This window comes from Lissotriton helveticus, chromosome 7 (assembly GCF_964261635.1).
Source record: "Lissotriton helveticus chromosome 7, aLisHel1.1, whole genome shotgun sequence".
Classification (NCBI taxonomy): domain Eukaryota; kingdom Metazoa; phylum Chordata; class Amphibia; order Caudata; family Salamandridae; genus Lissotriton; species Lissotriton helveticus.
This window is the reverse complement of record NC_136068.1, coordinates 280856804-280879361: the sequence shown is the minus strand read 5'-3', so window position 1 is coordinate 280879361 and position 22558 is coordinate 280856804. Positions and strand designations below refer to the sequence as shown.

General features: G+C 43.0%; 1 protein-coding gene across 1 annotated transcript in view; it reads left to right on the top strand.

Annotated features, from left to right (window-relative positions):
- The window catches only part of LOC144766735 (protein-glutamine gamma-glutamyltransferase E-like), a 361753-nt gene that overhangs the window by 104727 nt on the left and 234468 nt on the right, over positions 1–22558 (top strand). The window contains exon 2 of the mRNA XM_078650488.1: positions 8976–9152. Within this exon, the coding sequence (XP_078506614.1) occupies positions 8976–9152 (177 nt within the window). The remainder of the gene's footprint in view (positions 1–8975; positions 9153–22558) is intronic.

Below are 22558 nucleotides of genomic sequence, written 5' to 3'. Positions count from 1 at the left end.
TATAACTAGTGGGTCACATGGTGAAGGCCTTAAGTATTCACTTGCGGGCTGACTTTCACACCCTACTGCTTCTCTGCCCCAACCCAGGCCTTTGTGAGATCGTTGGGCACCTATGCCTTTGGCTTTTTGCCTACTGTGTCACCTATTTGCTTCTTGGCCTCCCTTGCTGCTTTTGAGGTACCCTGTTGCCTCTCTGTATTGGGCTGTCCTACTGCCACCCCTCTTTCCTGTGCTCCCACCTGTGGTTTACCCACAGCTGGCGCTGTCGCTTTTGGTGCCCCGTTGCCAAGTCCTGGCCATGAACCCATGCTGTGCCAAAAATATGGGGGTGATGGGTGATGCCACCATCACTTGCTTGCTGCCCAAGTCTTTGTGCTGTTTTGCCACCAATGTCCACATTCTCTCCAGTACCTCTTGCAAGTCGCTGTCCAGCTCTGGTCCCTCAGATTTTTTCTGGTTACCGCTTCAGCATTTCTCTGGTGTGCTCCTCCTTCGTCGTCCTCATCTTCGCTCCAGTACCTGGCAGGCTAGCAGCATTTCCTCCCAGAGCAACCAGGACAGGTGCCAGCACTCTGACTACCAGGCATGGTACCTTGCAGTGGGAAATTGATTTGGCCTTGCTCTGCCCACACTCACACTCCAGTTGTGGTTCCTACTCCTAGTACTTTTCAATCCATCCAGACCAGCTTCACTCCAGCAATGCCCAGCTCTCCAAACACAATTTTCTTGCAGCTAGGATTGCGAGCCTTATGTCCCAGTCATGGTCAGGCCAGTAAAATCCAATGATTTGCTGGCCCTTTAAGAGGTGTGATGAGTGGCCAAACCATTGCCAGTTGCCTTTGGAGCAACCAGGTGACTCCTGAGCTCCTCCACGCTGACCCATCTACACCCAACGCTTTCCAGGGCTTCGTTGATGCCCACTCTTGGTTCTGCCCCCCATCCCCCTTGTAAAGGTTTGTGGCTGGTTCCCCATCGGTCCGGCTGCACCTTCCCCTCCTGTGCGCTTACTCAGGGAGTGCTGAAGTTAATTAAATACAGCTTGCTAGTTCCTTTCATCGTACGCACATCAATCCCAGACTAGTGTCAGCAAAGGGTGAAAGGGCTGCAGGGTAAACAAAGCAGAGTTGTAAAGCAGGGCAATGTTTTCTAATTTTATCGGTAGGATTAAAACCACAAACTTGGAACAGCATGGATGTAACTCCAAGGTCGCAGCGATACAGAGGGGCAAGTCAGCAAAATATTAGGGAGGGCCTTGGCATAGCCGAGTCAGTGGCCCAACGAGGCCCCAATAGCCCCAAACAATATAATTGGCATGTAAATCATGCAGCAAGGGACTTGTAAAAATATGATAAAGACTCTTCAGAATTAAAAAAGAATGTGTATATCTTTAACTTATGGGAATGTTTTTTTTAGGTACTCTACACTGTATCAAAGCATTTAGTGCCATTATTAGCAACACACCCCACCCACACAATAACAGAGCATGCATGAATAAATAAATACACAACACGTTTGTTTTGGAAAAATATTGCTGCAGGTTTATTCCATACAAAAGTATGCAATATGGTGAGTTATCTTACGGGCGATCCAAGGGCAGACAGCTGTTACCAACCTATGCTGCCCTGCCCGCCTGATGAGCCAAAACTGTGGAGAACCCAATCAGTGCTTCACCTTATGGGGTGATCCTCTTTCCAGATCACGTGACACATTGGTTCCTTATTACTCACACCCCTTTCAGGGCAGAGCTTAGCAAGGCAAGCCCCCGGTTGTTCAGGCCCACAACCGCCCAAAGGACTTACAGGGCACCAACGTAATTCTTCCAGGACCCTCCCTTGAGGCTCCTGAGATTTGGCTATGGCACCGCTATTGTGCTTTTCAGAGCTACCCTTCTGTACCCATATGCTTCCAGATTGCCCTGTAACTCCACCTGCAACGACAAAGAAAACCTTACATTGTTCTATGTACTTTGCCTGCCAGCCCCACGCCGGGTAAGCGGTAGGGAAGGAGACGGCGTGTCTGGCGCAAAGAGGACACCAGGATGGCCGGAGGAGGCATAAATACCCTCCCCATCTCTTCGGCCTGCCGGAAGTGGCGCGCCTAGTGCCCCTAAGACAAGGGGAGACTCCTCCCTGAGTCCTGGCATTAGAAGGGGCGGGGTTAGTGCCCACATTGCACTAAAAGGCCGCCCTTTTAGGGTAGCTCCCTTCGTGGGTGGCGGGTAGCTGCAGAGTGGCGTTTATTAGAAGTGATTTGAACAAGAGCTTAGAAAAAGTCACGCATCTCCCCCACCACCCTGAGGACAGTACCATTAGTGAACCTGGTGGTAGTTTTTTGCCATAGGTACCCCATATGTGGCCTAAGTTGTTATCATAGATGCAACAATATTAAATGATAGGAAAACATTTCGTGGAGGTCTTTGCACAGCGCACATCCGGAACTGATGTATTTTATGTAATTTCCAAATGCGAAGACTAAGGAAAGAATATAGGCAGAGTGAAATAAGATAGTTGCCCAGGATCACACACTATACTCAAGTGGTTAGGTTGGTCTTCATCCCATGTTTGCTGATTTCATGTTATACAACTGAATCACTAAATGGGCATCTCTATTTATTCTGCCTTTGGAGAGATTGTGGGGGGGAGACGTCAACAACAACATGAAGGCTGCGCTCGTTTCTGGCTCGAAGATCCAAGAGGGCCTTTAGCTGAAATGAGTCAGACCCAAGCATCCTGCTCGAATCTGCAGTGTCCAGCCCACCTCTATGCAGATGATGTCTACAGCAAAATCATGAATCCACTGAGCTGTAACATGTGATCATGTTGCAACTCATGCTTGCTTAGCTTTTTGTTATCTCAGAAAGGATTTTTTTTTTCTTTGAAACAGAAACAACTTTTTGCCCTCAGGGTGTTGTCTTTACAGTATCACTTGTACAAACTTAGGAAGTATCTTGAACAATATAGAAAAGTCTTCTTTCAATTAGGACCATTCAAACAGGTCTTAACTTGAGGATAGTGAATCACACTTCAGCAAGTCTCGGTGACTCACTGGTGCCTTGTCATTGGTTTGGATGCTTTTAAGTTAGTAAAAGGGATGGTTCCAATGAAAAGGATGCTGCTTGGCGTATTAATTGGACTAGAAGTGCTCTGACTTTACCCTAGTATCAGATGGGCTGGGGATGGAGCAAAATGGCCGAGATCACAATGAACAACGTTTTGCTGATGTCGGTAAATGAAGTATTTCTCTAAAGTTGATGTGCAGTGTACCTGTAATCATGTTGACTAGTGTCTACATTACTCCAGTCTTCAAGCGCTATGAGTAGGATGACACACTTTGCCCTTCGGGCATCGCTGATGGTGCTATGCTGGCAAAGATGAGAGCAGGTCTCACTTCCTCATCGTGCGCGGATCTTCAATCTGAACTGGTGTAAACTATACATACGACAGGATAACTGAATAAGAGAGGAATTCTGAATTAGTGTCCCCAAGGCACCTTGGGGCATATTACCAACGATTAGCGATATTTATCGCTAACAAGGCTTAGCAACGATTTTTTTATCGCTAAGCATCGCCGGAAATTATCGCAGAGACAACTTGCTATTAGCAAGGATTATCTCAGAAGTGATAAAAATCCTCGCGCTAACTGTCAAATGAGAGATTATCGCTGGAAAACCAACGATAATCTCTCGAAGTTTGGCGTTAGCTTGATGATAGGGGCTCACAAACTTAGCCATGATATCCACCTTCCATAGGATATCATGGCTAAGTCAGGAAAATACCAGGTGTAGAAGCAGTGCTAACCGCGGTTAGCGCTGCTTTTTTTTATCACTAACAGGGTTAGCGAAATCCTTGATAATAGGAGAAATGTCGCTTAACAACATTTCTCCTATTATTTTTCTCTGGAACGCCCCTTTTGCATCTCATTAGAGATGCAAGGGGAGGCGTAGAGAAAAAGGGTACTAACATGCAAATTTGCGTGTTAGCACCCTGTTGCTGATAGGGAAATAATGTATCTCTGCCTTCTTGGCTTTTAAAGCCAAAAAAGCGGAGATAAATCCCTTGATAATATGCCCCCTTATTTTTTACAGAATATTGCCATAATTTGCAGACAGCACAGTCTCTATTCAACACACTCACAAAATGAAGAGCAGAATTAGGTGCAGGAGAAAGGGAACCGTGAAACAGAGGCTAAACACAGCAAACAAACACTTTCGGGGATTCAGGTTCAGTTTTGTAGAATCTTAAATCCTGCAGCGACGTCCACTCAGCTCTCTTCCCTATGCGATGGGGGCCACCTCGAATAAGTGCAGGCAGGGAACGAGTCGGGGGTACACGCGGGTACACGGCGTCCACCCACTCTTTTCACAGGGTGGTCGCGTTGCCGTCCCCCTGCCAAGACGTTCGGGCCCACAAAATTAAGTTGAACTTGTCCCAGTGTCATTTTCAGACACTGGGACACATTCAGCAGCTCCAGCAAGTTGTCTGCTTTTCATTCAACAGCAACGTGCAGGCAGTTGGGGGCTTTTTTTAAACCTTCAGCTGTGCCAAAGATTAAGGAAGAAATTAAGGGGCCATGCAGGCCATGCAGAGGCCGAACTGGTGAGGCCTATTGTTGTTATGGGAGTGACCTTTAAAGAGAAAGCAAGAGTGCTTGGAGATTTGGTGAATTTCTTTATTAATTTTCATTAACAATGCGTGGTGGGGGAGCTATGAATATCAGTCAGCACAATTTGTGGTGCTTTTGTCAATCTGCATCTGAATTTTTATTTTTTTATTTTTAATAGCCAGATTTATCTGACTGTTGCCTCTCATAACTTTCAGCAGCGCCCTCCTCACCCATATGAGCAGCACTGGTTTCGTGAATATTGTACATCTAATGCATAATTCGGCAAATGTATGAAATCTCTGAAATTTGCAGTTTGGTGACACTGGCCTTTTTTGTTGCAGTTTTATTTAGCACCAAGGTTTTGGAGCACTTTACATGAGTACCAGTTTAATTGCACATGGCTCCAATCAGGCACTGGAAAGTGAAGTGATTTGCCCTGAATCACAGGATGCTGAGCTGATGCTGAGGCTCAACCTTGTTCCTCAGGTTCAAAGTCGGCAGCTCTGGCTGTTGTGCCATATCCTCTCCGCTTTCAGTATTAGCATACAGGGCACACTGTTGACGTCTCATAACTCATTTTTATTTAACATTTCTTATTGCTCTGCTGCCCATTTTAAGCTCTGCAGCTAACAACTGATACTATTGCCCAATTCAAGGGCGCTAAGTTTGCTGACCTCTCTACCTTTTTGCACCTTTACCCCTGTTACTAAAAGTCTAAATTAAAACTCAACGAAATCAACAAGACTGCAATGGTTTCCTTATTAGGTGGGGGGTGTTGAACCCCACCCTCTGTGTCGCGATAAGCATGAAAAATAAAATGGCAATGAAATATTTTCATTGCCAATGGAGCACCGCTACTGCTAGCCTTCCCGAGCAAGGAAAAATGGGGCGTGTCCTTTGCTGCCGATTGGCAGCAGAGTACTGGAGCAGTGACCGACTGGGCTCTCCAAAGTGTGCATGTCAGTTTGGCCGGCTGTCTTAAGTCAGCCAAACAAACATGCACACTTTTATTTCTCCAACCCGGCTGTGTTGCACAGCCAGGTTGGAGAGAAGCCACAGGCTCCTTGTGATTGGGCAAGCATCAGGCCAGCCCGCTCAGGTCAATCCAGATGCTTCTCCCAGGCTAGCATGAGAACAGCGTCTGGATTGGGTGGGGAGCCTGTGCTGAGGTCCAAAGACTGCTGGAACGCCAGAGAAGAGCTGGAGAGGAGCTGCTAGGCAGTGTTAGCCGGGTCTTTTTTTTTGTTTATTTATTTGTATTCCCCTATCGCACCCTCAACCCCCACCCATCCAGCCGCCTCTCCACTCTAGATCAGTGGCGGTGAATTCCTGCATTGCTTCCATTCCACCACCCTTGATGGTTGGCGTCCAGTTCCTGTACTGATCATTTTATTTCGCAAAACATATGGTTGTGCATTACAGACAAACAGGTGCACTTTGGCCTCATCTGTCCAGAAGACATTGTGGTTTATTCCATTCTGTTTTGCCATCCTAAGCAATTCAGCAATGTTCTTTTTGGAGAGAGTGGGCTTTCTCCAGGATACCTTTCTATGAAAGCCGTACCCGCTTGGTCTTTTCCTAACGATAGGATCATGCACTCTAATGTTATCTGCATTGAGAGAAACCTGCAGATGTGTGATACTTTGCAATTTATTGGAGCAGCAAGTGGTCTGATTTTGGGGCAAATATGGAGGAATGCCACTCTCTGTAGATTCATCCATCTTGAATGTTAAACGGGAAAAAAAGTTTATAACGCTATTTTTACAACGAAGTACCATTACATTACGGTCGTTACAACAACCGTGTTGTTAGTACGCAATACCTTAACATCGCAAGTCATTAGAACGACTTGCTGTAGGGGGCGCTAAGGTATTGGATATAAAATCCAACACCTTTCCTACTGTTGCGCAAACTGGAGAAGGAATAGTAAATAATACTATTTCTAAGTCCAGTGAGTCCCCAACTGTAAGTTGTTGTAATGACTTGCGATGTAAGGGTAATGCGTACTAACAACGCAGTCATTGTAACTACCGCGTTGCAAAAGTATGCGCTGTGATAGCAAGCGATGTAACGTGCAATATTCCTTTAAACATTTGTAAACAACTTTCTCTCTTTGAAAGGATGGACTTTATATTGTTTCAAAAAGTTTTTATTACTTTTTTTAGACTAATGAGCAGCAGACATGTTTGAAACCCTCACAATTATGTTTAACCCTCGACATACCAAAAACTCCAGCCCAAACTGTCAAGACCACGGGAAACACTATCTGAATATGAATTAATGCTGTCTACCTCTTTAGCAGCAATAGATTCTAATTATGTTCTTAACTGTTATTGCAGTTAGAGTGCAGCTACTTCAACTATCTTATACTATCTTTTGTACATGATGAGGGCATCCCTCATACAGCATTTTCATGCAGACAACCCTCCAAGCATAATACTTTAATGTATTGAGTGTGGAACAAATTTACAGACCTTTGTCCACCTCTAATACAAACCTCTGATCGTTATGGTAAAAGCATAATTTCTATGATACCCCTCCAGTTTATTTTTCTGACATTGTACATATGCATGTGCAGGGGCTCTTCTCTCCCTATGCCACTAACTCTGAGGCCAGAAGGAGCTTTCTGTCAGTAGGCCTCCTCCATGCATTGGATTGCCTCTGCATGAACTGCCTTTATCTCATTTTATTTATTTATTTATTTATGTTAACATTTCTAAAGTGCATGGTTACGCCATCTGGAGTGTCCCCGCGCTAAGCGGACTCACAACTGGGACCTACTTTGGGCACTTCAGACATAGTTTGCCAACTAATGCATTCTTGTGATTCTCCTATACTTTAGTATGCAGAGGAAAAGCTTAAGCTTAGAACAGGTTACTTGATATTCCTGAAGGCTATAGATGAACCTGCCTTCCCCCATTTGTAATGAATCTTATCTGAACTGTGTTACTGTGAAATAAAGAGGACCTCACTCACTCAGTCACCCAATGCAAAGTCAACCAGAGTGCATTTGATGTTGATGGAAAAGGCCTTGCATTGATGGAATCTGTAAAACTACTAAGCATACCTTTCATAACATATAACCATGACCAGGTTCAACTGGTAACAGCGTCGCTCACAGCAGGTACCACCACCCTGTCTCAGAAATAAGCATTTTGAGTAGGTAGGTAGCATTAAAAATGGAATTTAAATTCAGTTATCATCATAATCACCTAAAATTGATGTTCACACTCTTCATTTGTGTTGTAACACATTCTAATTAATTGTATTATTTCTATTCATTTGTATTTAAATTGAAACTGAATCTATATGCATTAGGTTAACCAGGATAAGGTGTTCTGTACAAAATGGAACTATCTTCCCACAAATTTAAAGAACTCTCCTTACCTGCTTTCTTTCAGGAAGAGGCTTAAGACCAGGCTATTCACCCGTTAGTTAATTCTATATAAATGCAAACGTTTGAGTATTGCTAAGATCTGGCCATCACTTTAGGTTTCTTTTAGCGCTTAGACGCCTTTGGGTATTCGTTTGCACTCCATACATACATTCAAAAAAATGTATAGCTCTCAATATCATAACAAAGAACATATCTTACCCTAGATTTGCACGCTTTTATTAAATTTGTCCGGATCAAGATAGTCCAAACTTAAATCTTGATTGATGATTCTCGTGAGAGTTGCAAGCAAATTTCAGTGTGATACAAATGTTAAATCTAAGCCACCATAATATTAAAACATTTCAGTATTATCTCTCGGGTATTCGAATTGGCTGTTTTAGTCTGTATTGCCATTTTGCACAATACATATCTAGTAATGCAGCATTAATGAAAAATGTATCCTGGCCCACAAATTAATCTATTAGAGTTTGGCAACCCCATCAGGGTATGCATTCTGCAAGCAGGACGCTTGGCATCTTAGAGTCAAATAATCGATATATGTCATGTATTTGTAATTAGCAATACAACTACTTAAACCGTGCTTCAGTAGAAGGCAGCTGTCCTTACTACTGTTTACTGTTCATGTGCTGCTTCCATGAATCAGGATGAGGAGACTAACATCCTTCTGTGAATTCCCCCCCAAAACCATATATTTACTCCAACTATTGCTATCAACCTACATCAATAAATTGTAATAATGGGTCATTTTGCTCAGTGATACGCTCTATGGTGTTTAGAAGGTTTTACTCCAATGTGTTCAGTAGGGAAATCTAAGCAGTTGATGTCAGTTTAGGTTAAATTATTTTATTTAACCAGGAATTACATCCATTACATTCGTTACCGCACACTTTATGCATGCACTGACTTTGTTTCTCGTCACAGGCCTGCAGCAGGCAGGTCGTTGTTATATATCTACTGATTTTGTGTCTCTCCACAGCCCTACAATTGGCAGACGTGGTTGACCTGCAGATCCCTGCAAACAGAACTGCACACAATACGAGCGAATACAGCGGCAAAGAATTAATATTAAGGAGAGGCCAGCCTTTTAAAATCATTGTGAAATTCAACAGAGCTCTTCAGAGTGGAGAGAGCATCGAACTCACTGCAGAGACCGGTGAGTATTCTAACAATCTTCAAAAACTGTGGATATAATGTCAGTTATGTAATCCTAATGTCTGTGAGGGGTGGGACATGTTTGATCTAGCACGAATTTGACAATATTAAATAAAGTTAGCATGCTTCCAAAAATGGCATCTGGTGAGAACTCAGTTTATATATATCAACATCCGAGGTAGAAGAACTATTACGCTAAACTACGTAATTCTTCAGACATATTTCCAGTACCCATGAGCAGAAAAACAGTGAACTAAAATGCTGTAAAACATGTTGTGAAGATTATTTGGGGGGTTGATGAACAAGATACATGCCTTGTAAAATTTCAGTAAGAAGTTCACCCATTTGGTCTTAACCAATCAGAAGAACTTTACATTCACCTATAATAAAAGAGAGTCAGTATAATAAAATGACATCGAGGAAGGAATAAAGAAAGTAAAAAGAGAAGAAGAAAAGCAGAAAAAACAAAGGAAAAAAATCGTCATAGAAAAGGAAAAAATAAAAGGAAAATGGAGGGATCAAAAAGCAACGAACAATGTAGAAGAGCAACAATGGTAATCACAGGGTAGAGAAAAAACGGAAGTGACATTGACAAGAACTTAAAAGAAGAATGCGGAGTATACCCACCATGGGGTACCAAAAACAAGAATAATGTTAAAAAGTTTGAAAGGAAGAATCTACCCACTAGAGGGCATTACAAATTGTCATTACGGCAGCCAAAGGATACCAACACCGGCGAAAAAAAAAGAGAGTAAAAATTAGTTGTCACCAATACCCGAACAACATTCTGAAGACCCACAGAAGGGCCAAATAAAATGTGGAGACATTTACAAGCATAACACAGTAAATGCAGGATAACATTATTGTTGCGAGAAAAAAGTTGCTCTCCAGGATTGAAAAATGTCACAAAGGGGCCTCAAAAAAAATCCTTTAAAATGATCACGAAATGCTAAAGAATGATATGTGAGACACTATTAAATATCACTGTTAGTTTGATTCAAATTTAAATCACGGGGAAGATTTGTACATAAGGTAAAAAACTACATCCTCCAGAAGGTTCAGGGTCACCACGAACAGTAAATAGAAAGTGATGTAGTCATCATTTGAATGTATAGGTGTGTTAACCCTGTGGCCAGGTTGATCGTGAGCAAGGGAGAGGGCTCCCTAAACACGTTGATCTGTGCCTGCCTGCCATAATATCCATCTGAAGGTTTAAAAAGAATAAAAAGTAAAACAAAATGAAGTACGTGAGTTCGTCCTGTTTATTCACTCTACAAGGAGTGAATTGTGTTTGCATTGAAAGCGGCTTGGTTCTGCCGCAAGGATTACAAACCGACGTAGAGCGCTGCAGGGGCCCGGCAACCAGGAACTGAGTGATATATATATATATATATTCACTGAAAAAACCATAGGTTTCACACCAGTTATAGTTAGGTGGAAATTTTACTCGCATAAAACCATTGAAATTCCCACTTTATAGTTAGTTGGACTCACTATAACTTGCGCGTGCAATGCACTGCTGATGACGTCACACATTACATCACTCATGACATGGTCAGTGACATCACTCATGACATCACTGATGACATCTCAAATGGCAAAATGAACCCCCTCATTTTGTTCCTTTGCAAATTAAATGTTTTAAGTGTTAACACTTTATTCCAATCAAGATGACCTCAGGTGTGCCATATTTTTGTCATAAGTAAGACTGTTAGCGCTCTAGTTGTTCTTTAGAACACTCTGGGACATTCTGTCATTGGCCTATAGTTGGGCTACATCTGGCTGATATTTGGGCTACATTTGTTTTTTTTTGTCTCTGGTGGCCATCTTTGGCTACATTGGGCTACATTGGGCTACATTGGGCTACATTTGGGCTCTAACATATATATAGCCCAATGTAGCCCAATATATATTTTTCAAAGTTAATTTTCGTAAAAAACCACTGGAGCATATATCTTGAGACATAGCAAAGGCACATCGGGGTACCAGTCCCTACAATTTTGCCAAGTTTGGTGGAAATCCATTCAGCCGTTCGGGCTAAAAGTGAGTCCAACCGCCCTATGGAAATTAACATGGGGAAAACATGTTTTGGGACCCCCCTTTTATCTCGGCCCCCGCTTGACGGATCCCCCCAAAACTTTCAGGGAAGATGCGGAGCGCAGCGAGGCAAAGGTAAAAAAAATTACAGGCAGATCCCTCATTCGTCGCCAAAGTTATTCCCAATAGAATGTTGCGGATTTCCTATGGAAAAAGATCCTAACTATAACTACCTACTCGCGACCGCCAGTAGGTAATATAGCGAAACGCGTCAGGGAGGGCACTTGCTCTTGCACTTTGCTGGAATAAATATGGATTGCTGGCACTGGAACTTGTGATGTGGCTACTTTTTGATGTTTGATATTTGACTAAACATCGAGTATTGGAGTGGAGGTCTGCGCCTGTTGAAACCGCTACCTTTGGCGGTCAGGACTCTTCGTTTTATATATATATATATATATATATATATATATATCCAGGATTTCCCTTTCTCACCTTACAAAGAAATTACTAATCAAATTCGCATGGAGTGACCATGAAAAAGCACGAAATGAAATCAAGGAGCTGGAAAAGGAGATAGAAAGCATGGGAGAAGATAAAAAGAAACTGGATGAACTGAGAAGCAATATGATGAAGAGATTGGAATCATATGAAGATAAAATCAGGAAACGTAAGCAAGAAAAATTCGAACGCGATGAAAGAGACTATGAGTCAGGGCGGGTATTGACATTTGCAAAACGATACGATGCACAGGTCAAAGCCTTGACATCTAGGTTTGCCTAGGGGACCACAGCAAATGAAAGGGGAGAGTCGGGTGATACCACGGAATCAGAAGTTTCTGAGAATGAAGAGGCAAGGAGAGACCAGGAAACAAGGGATAACGCAAAAACACGGAAACTCCCTTTTCGCGACGAGTTTCAAATAATACGACAATCGCGACAACAAGGAGGAAGGGGAAAACCCCCGGACCAACGAAGAAACGCACCACGCGGAGGGGGGGCGAGTGGAGGAGGAGGAAGCAATTACTCCCCACCGACAACACGCAGTGGCAGATTCAACAGAAAGCGACAATAAGGGATGAAAGCCAAGAGAACAATCTGACAATTGTGAATCTGAGTCCACGTATTTTGACGGATGATGAGAAATACGTTTTGCAACTGGGGCTCTCCTTTTGCCCTTCCAAGCAATTGGAATATACACAAACAAAGATTGATTTGTATAAATTCTCAAGAAAATTGAAAATACACAAATTTTACAAACAGCGCCCTAAAAAAACAACCGAGAAATCAGTAAAACAAACAATACCACAAATCAGAGTAAAGGATTTACCGACTCTGGATGTTTTACAGCAATTGAAGAATGAGGGAGCGAGTCAACCCGAAAACCTTTCCCAATCAGACATAGTACAAAGAGGGGGAGAAACCAACTTTAAACCTGCATCTACATTCGTACCACAGACGCCCAGTGACAACATAGACCTATTTGCGGAAGCAGTTTCAAAGGAACTAAGGAAACTGGAACAAAGAGGACACACAAACAAGCGTAAGAATTTAACACCCGGTCAGTGGCAGGCCATAAATAACTTACGAATGGACAAAAAACTGGTTGTGAAACCGTCCGATAAAGGAGGGAACATTGTTCTACAAACCTATGAGGACTATAACACGGAAGCCATGAGACAACTACAGGATAAACAGTGTTACCAAAAGGTGGGGAGGAAAGAATATCTCAATAGCATTACGGAATGCCATGAAATGTTGAAAAAATGGCATACTAAGGGGATCATCGAAACAGAAGAATATCTGTACTTAAGAAATCTGAATCCTATTACACCATGTTTTTACCATCTACCCAAGGTACACAAGAACAGTTTGAAACCTCCTGGACGACCAATCGTAAGTGCACAGGGCAGCCTGTTGGAACACTTATCTATGTACATTGATTATTTTTTAATTGATCATGTGAAAAACTTGCGTAGCTATATCAAAGACACGAAAGATTTACTGGGCAAGTTGGAACAACTTACCCTAAGAGAAGGGGACCTGCTCATAGTGATGGACATTACTAGTCTATATACAAGCATAGGCCATGTGGAGGTGATGCTTGCAATAAATGAAATGTTGTCCACAAGAGAAGCAAGCTTCACAGATCATAATGCAATGCTTTTGGAATTCCTAAATTTTAGTCTTGGAAATAACATTTTTTTGTATGAAGACCAATACTATCGACAATTAGTCGGAGTAGCCATGGGCACGAGCTATTCTCCCAGCTTCGCCAATATATTTGTGGGGTGGTGGGAAGAAAATGTGGCATGGCATGCAAGATATACAGAATGGTCCCAACATGTACTGGTCTGGTACCGGTACATAGATGATTTGCTACTTGTATGGCGGGGATCCAAAGGCAAGGCGGAAGAGTACATAGACAAACTGAACCAGAATGAATATAACTTACACTTCACGGCAGAAATAAGTAAGAACCAAATAAACTTCCTTGACCTTGAAATAAGAAAGGAACAGGGTAAAGTATATACACAGCTATTCAGGAAACCCACGGCAGGAAATTCCATATTACATTCCAGCAGTAGCCACCCGCCTAAACTGATCTACAGTATTCCCTACGGAGAATTACTCCGCATTAAAAGGAATTGTACTCTAGAGGAAGATTACAACAGAAATGCACAAGCGAGTGTAGACAGGTTTAAGGCACGAGGATATAATGGCAGATGTCTGGAAGATGCCCAGAGAAAAGTGAATGCCATGCCCCGAAAAGAGATGCTAAAAGTAAAAACAAAGGAAATCGAGAAGGAGGGGAGGTTTAGATTCATTACCACCTTTTCAGAGGGTGCAGGGGGACTAAGACAAATCTTAAGAAAGAACTGGACACTTTTAACCACTGATCCAGTTATTGGAGCAGATATGCCCAAGCAACCTATGGTGACTTACAGAAGGGCTATGGCACTACGGAACACACTGACACAGAGTTACCGGGCACGCCCAGTAGACCGACCATTTGGAGAACATAAGCCGGGATTCTATCCGTGTGGAAGGTGTAAGGCGTGCAAACAAAGCAAAAAAGTACTCTTTTACGATGTCAGAGGACAGAAGCGTAAAATAAAAGTGTTCCTTACATGCTCTACTCCTTTCGCAGTATACTGCCTCGTATGCCCATGCGGACTACGTTATATCGGCAGCACTGTGAACCCTATGAAATTACGCATCCTAGAACATCTAAGGGCTATAACGAATTGTGATCCTGTATACCCAGTAGCCAGGCATTTTAAACAATATCACAAAAATAACAGCGACCTCATATCCTATTTTGGGGTGGACCATATAGAAGCGAGCCCAAGAGGAGGGGATAGGCTGAAGAAATTGAGAAGGCTGGAATCCAGATATATAATAGATATTGGAACAAAGGTGCCTGGGGGTCTGAATAGCCATGAAGAGATGACAGTGCATTTGGGGTAGGGGGCTCCCTGCTCCGTTAGAATATTTTGAGGATGATAACTGTACCTGTTTCAAGTTTTTAAGTTAAATAAGATGAGTTGGAATGATAGGGGTTTACACAGTGGGTGATAAAATTGTACTATTGTGAAAAGGAGGTAACTGGTTGAGGGAAGCCCATGCAGGGCAATATGTTGGAGAAATTGTATAACAAATGTCAACAAGCCCATCCAGGGCGATATGATCGAATATTAATTGCAGAATAATGAAATGTTATAACATATAATATTGATTGCAATTTTGATATGAAACGAAGCCGCTACGTATGAATTATATGCATAGGGGTGTAATGCCCATCCAGGGCGGAATTGAAACGTTATACAAACCATCATAAGATGGCGACTATGTAATTGTCCCTTGTTTATCTCCATGACACGCACGTAAAGGGTATTTAAAAAAACAAAAAATGGCGCGCCATTGTACCATAGACTAAGGCGGTAGCCGAAACGCGTCTGGTTCTCTGAGGGAGCAATAAAGTATTTGTACCCTCCTCCTGCGAGTGCTGTGCTTTCTTTGTAAGGTGAGAAAGGGAAAGCCTGGATTGAAGCAGGGTGTTGTCACCCGCACACGAGCACCCGTGTCAGAGTGCGCGACCTGGCAACACAAGGAAGCAAGGATATATATATATATATATATATATATATATAGGTTACCTACTGGCAGTCGCAGTAGGTAGTTATAGTTAGGACCTTGTTTCTATTAAAAAAGCATTTTTTCTTTTGCTAATATCTTTGTCGCCGTTGACTAATCTTTGCAGAATTTTCAAAGCTAATGGCCCAGTCACTTCAGCTGCCGTGTTGAAAGTTTCAGGGTGATTCGTCAAGTGGGGGCAGAGAAAAAGGGGTGGTCCTAAACATGTTTTCTTCATGTTACCTATGTTACCTTTTGTCAAGTCATTATTATCCCCTTAGTCCCTTTCTATTTTGGCATGGATAGCAATGTGCTCATCCCATGCTTAAAAACTTTGATAAAAAAAGCAGACATTTGAGGTGAGCAATGTTGCTGATGTTGTAGGGTGCTGTATACAGTAGCTGCTCTCCACCTAACCGTAGGAACTTTTGGTTGCTTAATGTATTTGGCACTCTATGCCTGAACGGGTATTGTTTTGATATATATAAAAATATAAATATATTCACTGAAAAAAACGGAGGTTTCAGGGACGTTATAGTTAGAAATTAGCATTTAAAAACCCGTAGAAATTCACTGAAAAAAAACACAGGTTTCAGGGACGTTATAGTTAGTTGGACATTTCACACGTACAAAACCAGAGAAATGTGTCTGTTATAGTTAGTTCAGCTAATTATAACTCACGCCCATGCAATGCACTGTTGATGACATCACATATTACATAATTCATGACATGGTCAGTGACATCACTGATGATATCTCAAATGACATCACTGATTACCTCACTGATGACACCATCCAGTGACTGTGTGTTTCTATAAAGTTTAAATATGTTTTATATATATATGCCAAAGTGTATTGAAGAATGAGTGGGTGCATACGTGTCTGGATGGATGATTTAGTAGGTTTGTGACTGACTGTATTAGTGAGTGATTCAATGTGTCTTACTGAATGCGTGGGTTAGTGACTGATACAGACATTTGCACAGGTTAGTTTGTCAGTTGGTGTGTAAGTGGTTGCATGGGTTGGTGAGTAGCTAAATGAGGATCTATATGGGTTATTGATAGGTTGTCTGAGTATCTGTATGGGTGCCTGAGTATCTGTCTGGGTCGGTGGGGGTGTGACTCCATGCATAGATGTGTGAGTGGATGATTCACTGGGTGCATGGGTTTAAGAGTGCATCTGTGAAGGGCTGTATGGGTAGGTTAGTGTGTGTATGGGTGTGTTGGTGAGTTAATGGAGGCCTCATTGGTACATGTGTGAGTAACTGCATATGCGAAAGGCAGTATATGTGAGTGTTGGAGTGTATAAATGACTATATGTGAGAGTGAGTGATTGTGAGAGTGGCTGTATGGATCAGTGTGTGCTTGTATTAGTTATTGTATAAGAGTGTAAGTATGTGTTAGTATGTGTGTGAATAAGTGAGGTGGTGTGTGTATAACTGTATAGGTGAGTAAATGGGAGTGTGATTGATTTTTTGCATGACTGACTAGATGTGTGAGTAACTCTATGGAGGAGTGGTGGTGTGTAAGTTATTATATTAGGGTATGAGGTAGTGCATTAGATTATCTTGTGGATGATGTCATTAGTGATGTCATTTGAGAGATCTTCAGTAATGTCATCAGATATGTCACTGACCATGTCATGAATGATATAATACATGACGTCATCAGAAGTGCATTGCGGGGGCGCAAGTTATAGTTAGCTGAACTGGCCGAATTTCTCTGGTTTTGTATGAGTGAAATGGCCAACTAACTATAACGTTCCTAAAACCTGTGTTTTTTTCAGTGAATTTGTAAGGTTTTTTAAATGCTAATTTCTAACTATAACTTCCCTGAAACCTTTGGTTTTTTCAGTGAATTTCAAAGGTTTTTTAAATGCTAATTTCTAACTATGCCTACAAAGGTAGGACATGTGAAGAAAGAGGAAGAAAAGTGCAGAAAGAAGCAAGATGAATGCGGAAAGAGGGAACAGAAGTCTAGAAAGACGAGGAAAAGTGCAGGAAGAAGCATGAGATTTGCAGAACAAACCAACAGAGGAGCAGAAAGTCCTCCTGTGCCCCCAACTTTTTGCTGCCGGGTACTGGTGGTAACTGACTCTGACTAACCAGGCCTAGAGCCAGTGCTATTCTACACGACACTTAGAATACAGTGAAAACACCTACATACACTATGGAACACTATGTGTTGGGGTACCCCTGTGATTAGCATGACCTCTTCTGTATTTGCCATGAGTCAGTGCCTGGGTCATTGCTTGAGTACATGCATGCACTCATTCATTGCATGAGTGCATGACTGGATGATTAGAGTGCTGCAAGGAGAGTGCATGGTGAATTTATAAGTGCTTGGGTTTTGGCGGAGTGATTGGATAAGTACATGGTGCTGGCTGGGTGATTGGAAGAGTGCATGGGTAGTGACAAGGAGATGGCTGGACTGCATCTGTTGTGCTAAGGGGATTTTAGCAGTGCATGTGTTAGTGCCTGGGTGGAGGAGAGTAGAATCTGCTCTTATGGTTACCCCCACTTTTTGCTGATGTTTCACTGTTTTTCGACTTTAGTCCGCTGGGGCCCTGCTATCCAGGACCCCAGCCTAGCTGTTAACTCTCCAAATTGATTCTGAGTACTTTGGGTACACTCCAGTTTGGTTACTGGGGTACCCTTATGAGTCTCTAGTATATGGTACCTTAGGTACATAGTGCATAGGTACTCCAAAGGCCTACCAGGGGCTGCAGCCTGTATTATGGCATCCTGGGAAGCCTTCCAAAATGACAACACAGGACTGCTACTGCAGCCTAGGTAAGGTGGTGCATGTACCCCTTACTTAGATATAGGTTACCTATATCTACATTAAATCACTACACATATAAACCTTTCAGTCACCCCATGGCAGGTATTATCAATCCTGAAGGCAGAGTGCTGGGTTTTGTGTGAGGGGGTGCCCATGCATGAGCAGGGCCCCTCTGCAGCCTTCAGAACCTATTCTCTGGGGCTGTTCTGTGATGCAGCCAGACCATATACTCTTGAGTGCATTTTAACCTTGCGGTACATGCCAACTGTGGAATGGCTGCACAGAAACATGTTGTGTTTGGTATCAAACACTTTGGAATCATACCCCCCTGCCAGACCAGGTGGCGGGGTATGATTCCATCCTTCTAGACGGAGAGGCATCTCCACACCGGTACACACGGTACCAGTTTAAAAGAGTCCTGCCATCACAAAATGGATGCTGTAGCCACAGACACGAGTCTGTCCTCCTGCTGCTGGATGAAACTCCGGCAGGGGAGGCCTGGACAATAGGTTTCCTGTCACAGGGAGGTGTAACGACCTCCCAGACAGGCTTTAGTGTATTGGGATTGGGTGGGTGCACTCCAAGAGTGCTTTGAAGTCTGCACTGGGGGCATAATTGGTGTCCCTGTGCATGGCCCAGTTCAAACCGGTTGCAGGGGCTACCAGCCCCTGCTCTGGCATGAAACTGGACAAAGGAAATAGGTGTAGCCACCCCTCTTTCCAAACCCTCCCATAGGTGTGTCCCCAGAGTATGTCCAACCCCTTCCTTGGGTATAAGAAAGGAACCCCTGGCTACAGGACTTTAGATTACACCTGGGTGAAACTCTGATACTGAATCCTGGAACTTCAATGATCTGCACGACGCTGGATGACTGAAGAATCTCCCTTTGTAGTAAAGGAGTTCCTCCCCTGCTTGGCAGGCACCAAAGATGCATCTGACCAGTTTGCATCTCTGAAGCTACCACCAGACTCTGAAGTATCTGCAACATAGGGGGTGGATTTCCAGACTTCCCCAAAGCCGGCCTGAGTCCCCAGCATAGCTCCCACCAGACTCCGAAGTATCTGCAACATAGGAGGTGGATTTCCAGACTTCCCCAAAGCGGGCCTGAGTCCCCAACATAGATGAGACCTGTAGCCTTCATGGGTAATGTGGAACCAGAACCCCTGGACACCGTGCACATTTGTAAGTGCATTAACTTCTCGATGTCCCTTGAGGCTGTGCACTGGATTTCTTGTAGCCCAGACCCCAAGCACCTTTTCCACCAAAGATTGCTGGCCTACACTCCACAAGTGTTCCGTGAGCTGGCCCTTTGTGTTTTTGCTTGAGGTACCTTTGCGAACCCTGGTCCATCAACTTGTGGGTCCCTGAGAAGTCAAATTTGACTTCCATTGAATTTTCCTGATTGCTCCTGACGTCCCCTGACTCTCCACCACTTTGTGAGTCCCTCGGACCTTGGTGGTCCGCACCGAAGCATTTCTTCACTTTCTGTGTGGGTTGCTGTTGCCAAGGCTTGTTGGGTCCAATCGGGTCACCAATGATACAGCACTGGACATCCTTTGTGGGACAGCTCAAATCTAGCTCCTGGTTGTTGTAGGCACCTCCTGGTTTTTGTGGCTGCAGAGTCAAGCTTCACCTCCTCAACTTGAAATCACCCGACAGCGGTGGGCATTCATCTATCGTACCCCTGGTCACTGGCAAGTGACCCAGACTCTGTCCCCTCTGCTTTCAGGTTCTTCTCATCTTCGATCCAGTCTTGGATCACCCTGGACACTTTTCACTTCAACAGCAGCAGCACTTTGCAGCAGATCGCCATTGGAATCAACAACGATTCCCGACGCCAAAAGATACCTATGCACCTGGGTTTCCTGGTGAGGTAACTCAAGTACTCCAGTGCTTCCGTGGGTGTTGGCCCTAGTACCCCTCAAGTCTAAAGTGGTTTGCTCAAAGACCTCTCCTAAGTGTCCTTAATCTTTACATTTCCAACCGCTACTATTCCCATAGAAGCTAACGGTGATTCGCTGCTGTGTTCTCATACTGCACGCATCCCCCGTGGGTCCTGGTGGTCCCAGCAATTCTACAGGCTCTAAGCCTTGTCTCTAGTCAATTCGTGGTTCTTATACCACTTTTTTAATATATGGTTTGGTACGCCCCTAGGGTTCAACGTACACTGTGCTAATTTACTGTGATATATTAAGTGTACTGTATGTGCATTAACCTTTAGCCTCATAAAGAGACTAATATATATTTAAATTCATATTGAAGAATGAGTGGATTTATAAGTGTCTGGATGAAGGATTTAGTAGGTGCATGACTGACTGTATGAGTGAGTGATTAAATGTGTCTCACTGAGTGCATGGGTTAGTGACTAAACTGTCTTAATTTGTGCATCATTATGTCTGTTGTTCTGTAAACTGCTGCATGTGTTAATCATTAGCTACATGATTAACTATATGGGTTATTGATTGATTGCCCAAGTATTTGTATGGGAGACTGAGAGTGTGTATGGGTGGCTGGGAGGTGTGTGACTCTGTGCAGATCAATGTGTACTTGTATCAATGATTGTATAAGAGAGTAAGTATGTGTTAGTATATGTTTCAAAATGTAAGGTGCTCTATGTTTAACTGTATAGATTAGAAAATGGAAGTGTGATTGATTATTTACAGGACTGACTAGGTGTGTGAGTAACTCCATGGATGAGTGACAGAGTGTGAGAGTCTGTATAGGTGTATGAGTGCATATGATAGTGTTGTAAAGATGAGTGATTGTATGTATGAATGATTGTATGGGTAAATGAGTGAATGTGTGTGTAAACATAGGAATCACTGAGTGCGTATGTAGTAACTAGTATTGGTGTGTCAATGGTTTCAAAAATTATACTCTGTATTTAACACTGGGTGTAACAGAGGTTATATTAAAGTGTGAGGAGATGCATTGTATTGTCACATGAATGATATCATCAGTGATGTGGTCATTGATGTCAAATGAGATGTCATCAGTGATGTCATCAGTGATGTCATTTGAGATGTCATCAGTGATGTCATTTGAGATGTTATCAGTGATGTCATTTGAGATGTCATCAGTGATGTCATCAGTGATGTCATTTGAGATGTCATCAGTGATGTCATCAGTGATGTCACTGACCATGTCATGAATGATGTAATATGTGACATCATCAGCAGTGGATTGCGGGTGCGCGATATATAGTTAGTGCAACTAACTATATATGGAATTTCAATGGTTTTGTGTGAGTAAAATAAGGTTTTTAAAATGCTAATCCCTAACTATATATAGTCTATAACCTATGGTTTTTTCAGTGAATTTTCAAGGTTTTTTAAATGCTAATTCCTAACTATATATGGTCTCTAACCTATGGTTTTTTCAGTGAATTTCAATGTTTTTTTAATAGCAAATATCATAAGCTGTCGAATGTCAAGTACGTGGTAAGTAAAAACATTTTCGTGTTTATGCACACTGATCTGCTTTGAATGCTGCCCCCCCCCTCCCCCTCATTTCTATTAGGAGTACTCTCTCTTTGCAGATAGTGAAGGGTAGTTAACGCAGGCCTTTGCCCCCGTTGTAATCCGTCGTGCCTGCTTCTCTCTCCATTTGATTGATTGTTATCCAAGCATTTACTGTTTTAGAATTGGTTCTCTTTGGTTCATTCTCTATTTACAAACAAGCACAGAGTCGCAATACTCTGTTTAGTCTTTGCAGATAGCGAAATATTGTGTAAAAAAACAAAAGGAATCGAGCAAAATCAGTAGGCCACTAATTGGATCTCTTTTTGACCTCGCTAAAATAGAAACATTAGGAACAACCCCTCATGACAAACACAAAACTATTGAGATGAACTGAACTCCACACCATGATGGCTGCAATACAGCTCGGCTCCGCCACCCACCCCGCCCAAAATAACGATAAACTCTATGCAAATATTACAAATATATACAACACACCAGCAAAGTAACAGGGTAAAACATTTTATTAAACAACTATTTACATAACTATTTTATACTTTTTGTTGCCCGATCCGGCTAGCTCAATCGATCGAGCATGAAACTCATGCACTCTGATGGTTCAAAGTTTTGAGGAGTGCTTGTAACACTGTCTGAAGCCTATTTGCACTTGCTTCAGCTTCACTATTCTCAAAGTAAAGTGGGGGCTGTTTGAGGACGTGACTGCATTTGTGAACAATGTAATGCGGTGCCACCCTGAACCGCTTGACGGAGGCCCCCGAGGGACGGTGTGATGGCGCGGACTCGGAGGGGGCGCTTGGCTTCGGCTCCCTCCCCAAGTCGTGTTCTCCTGGTGTAGCCTGAGATCGCCCCCGACATAGGTGGCCGGCTCCCGGGATCAAGCGGAACTTTTTGCCTTTTGGTAACTCTTCCATTCTTGACCTTGTCCCACAATCCGTTTCACCTAAAGACACGCTGTAGTGGGGCGCCCCTTTA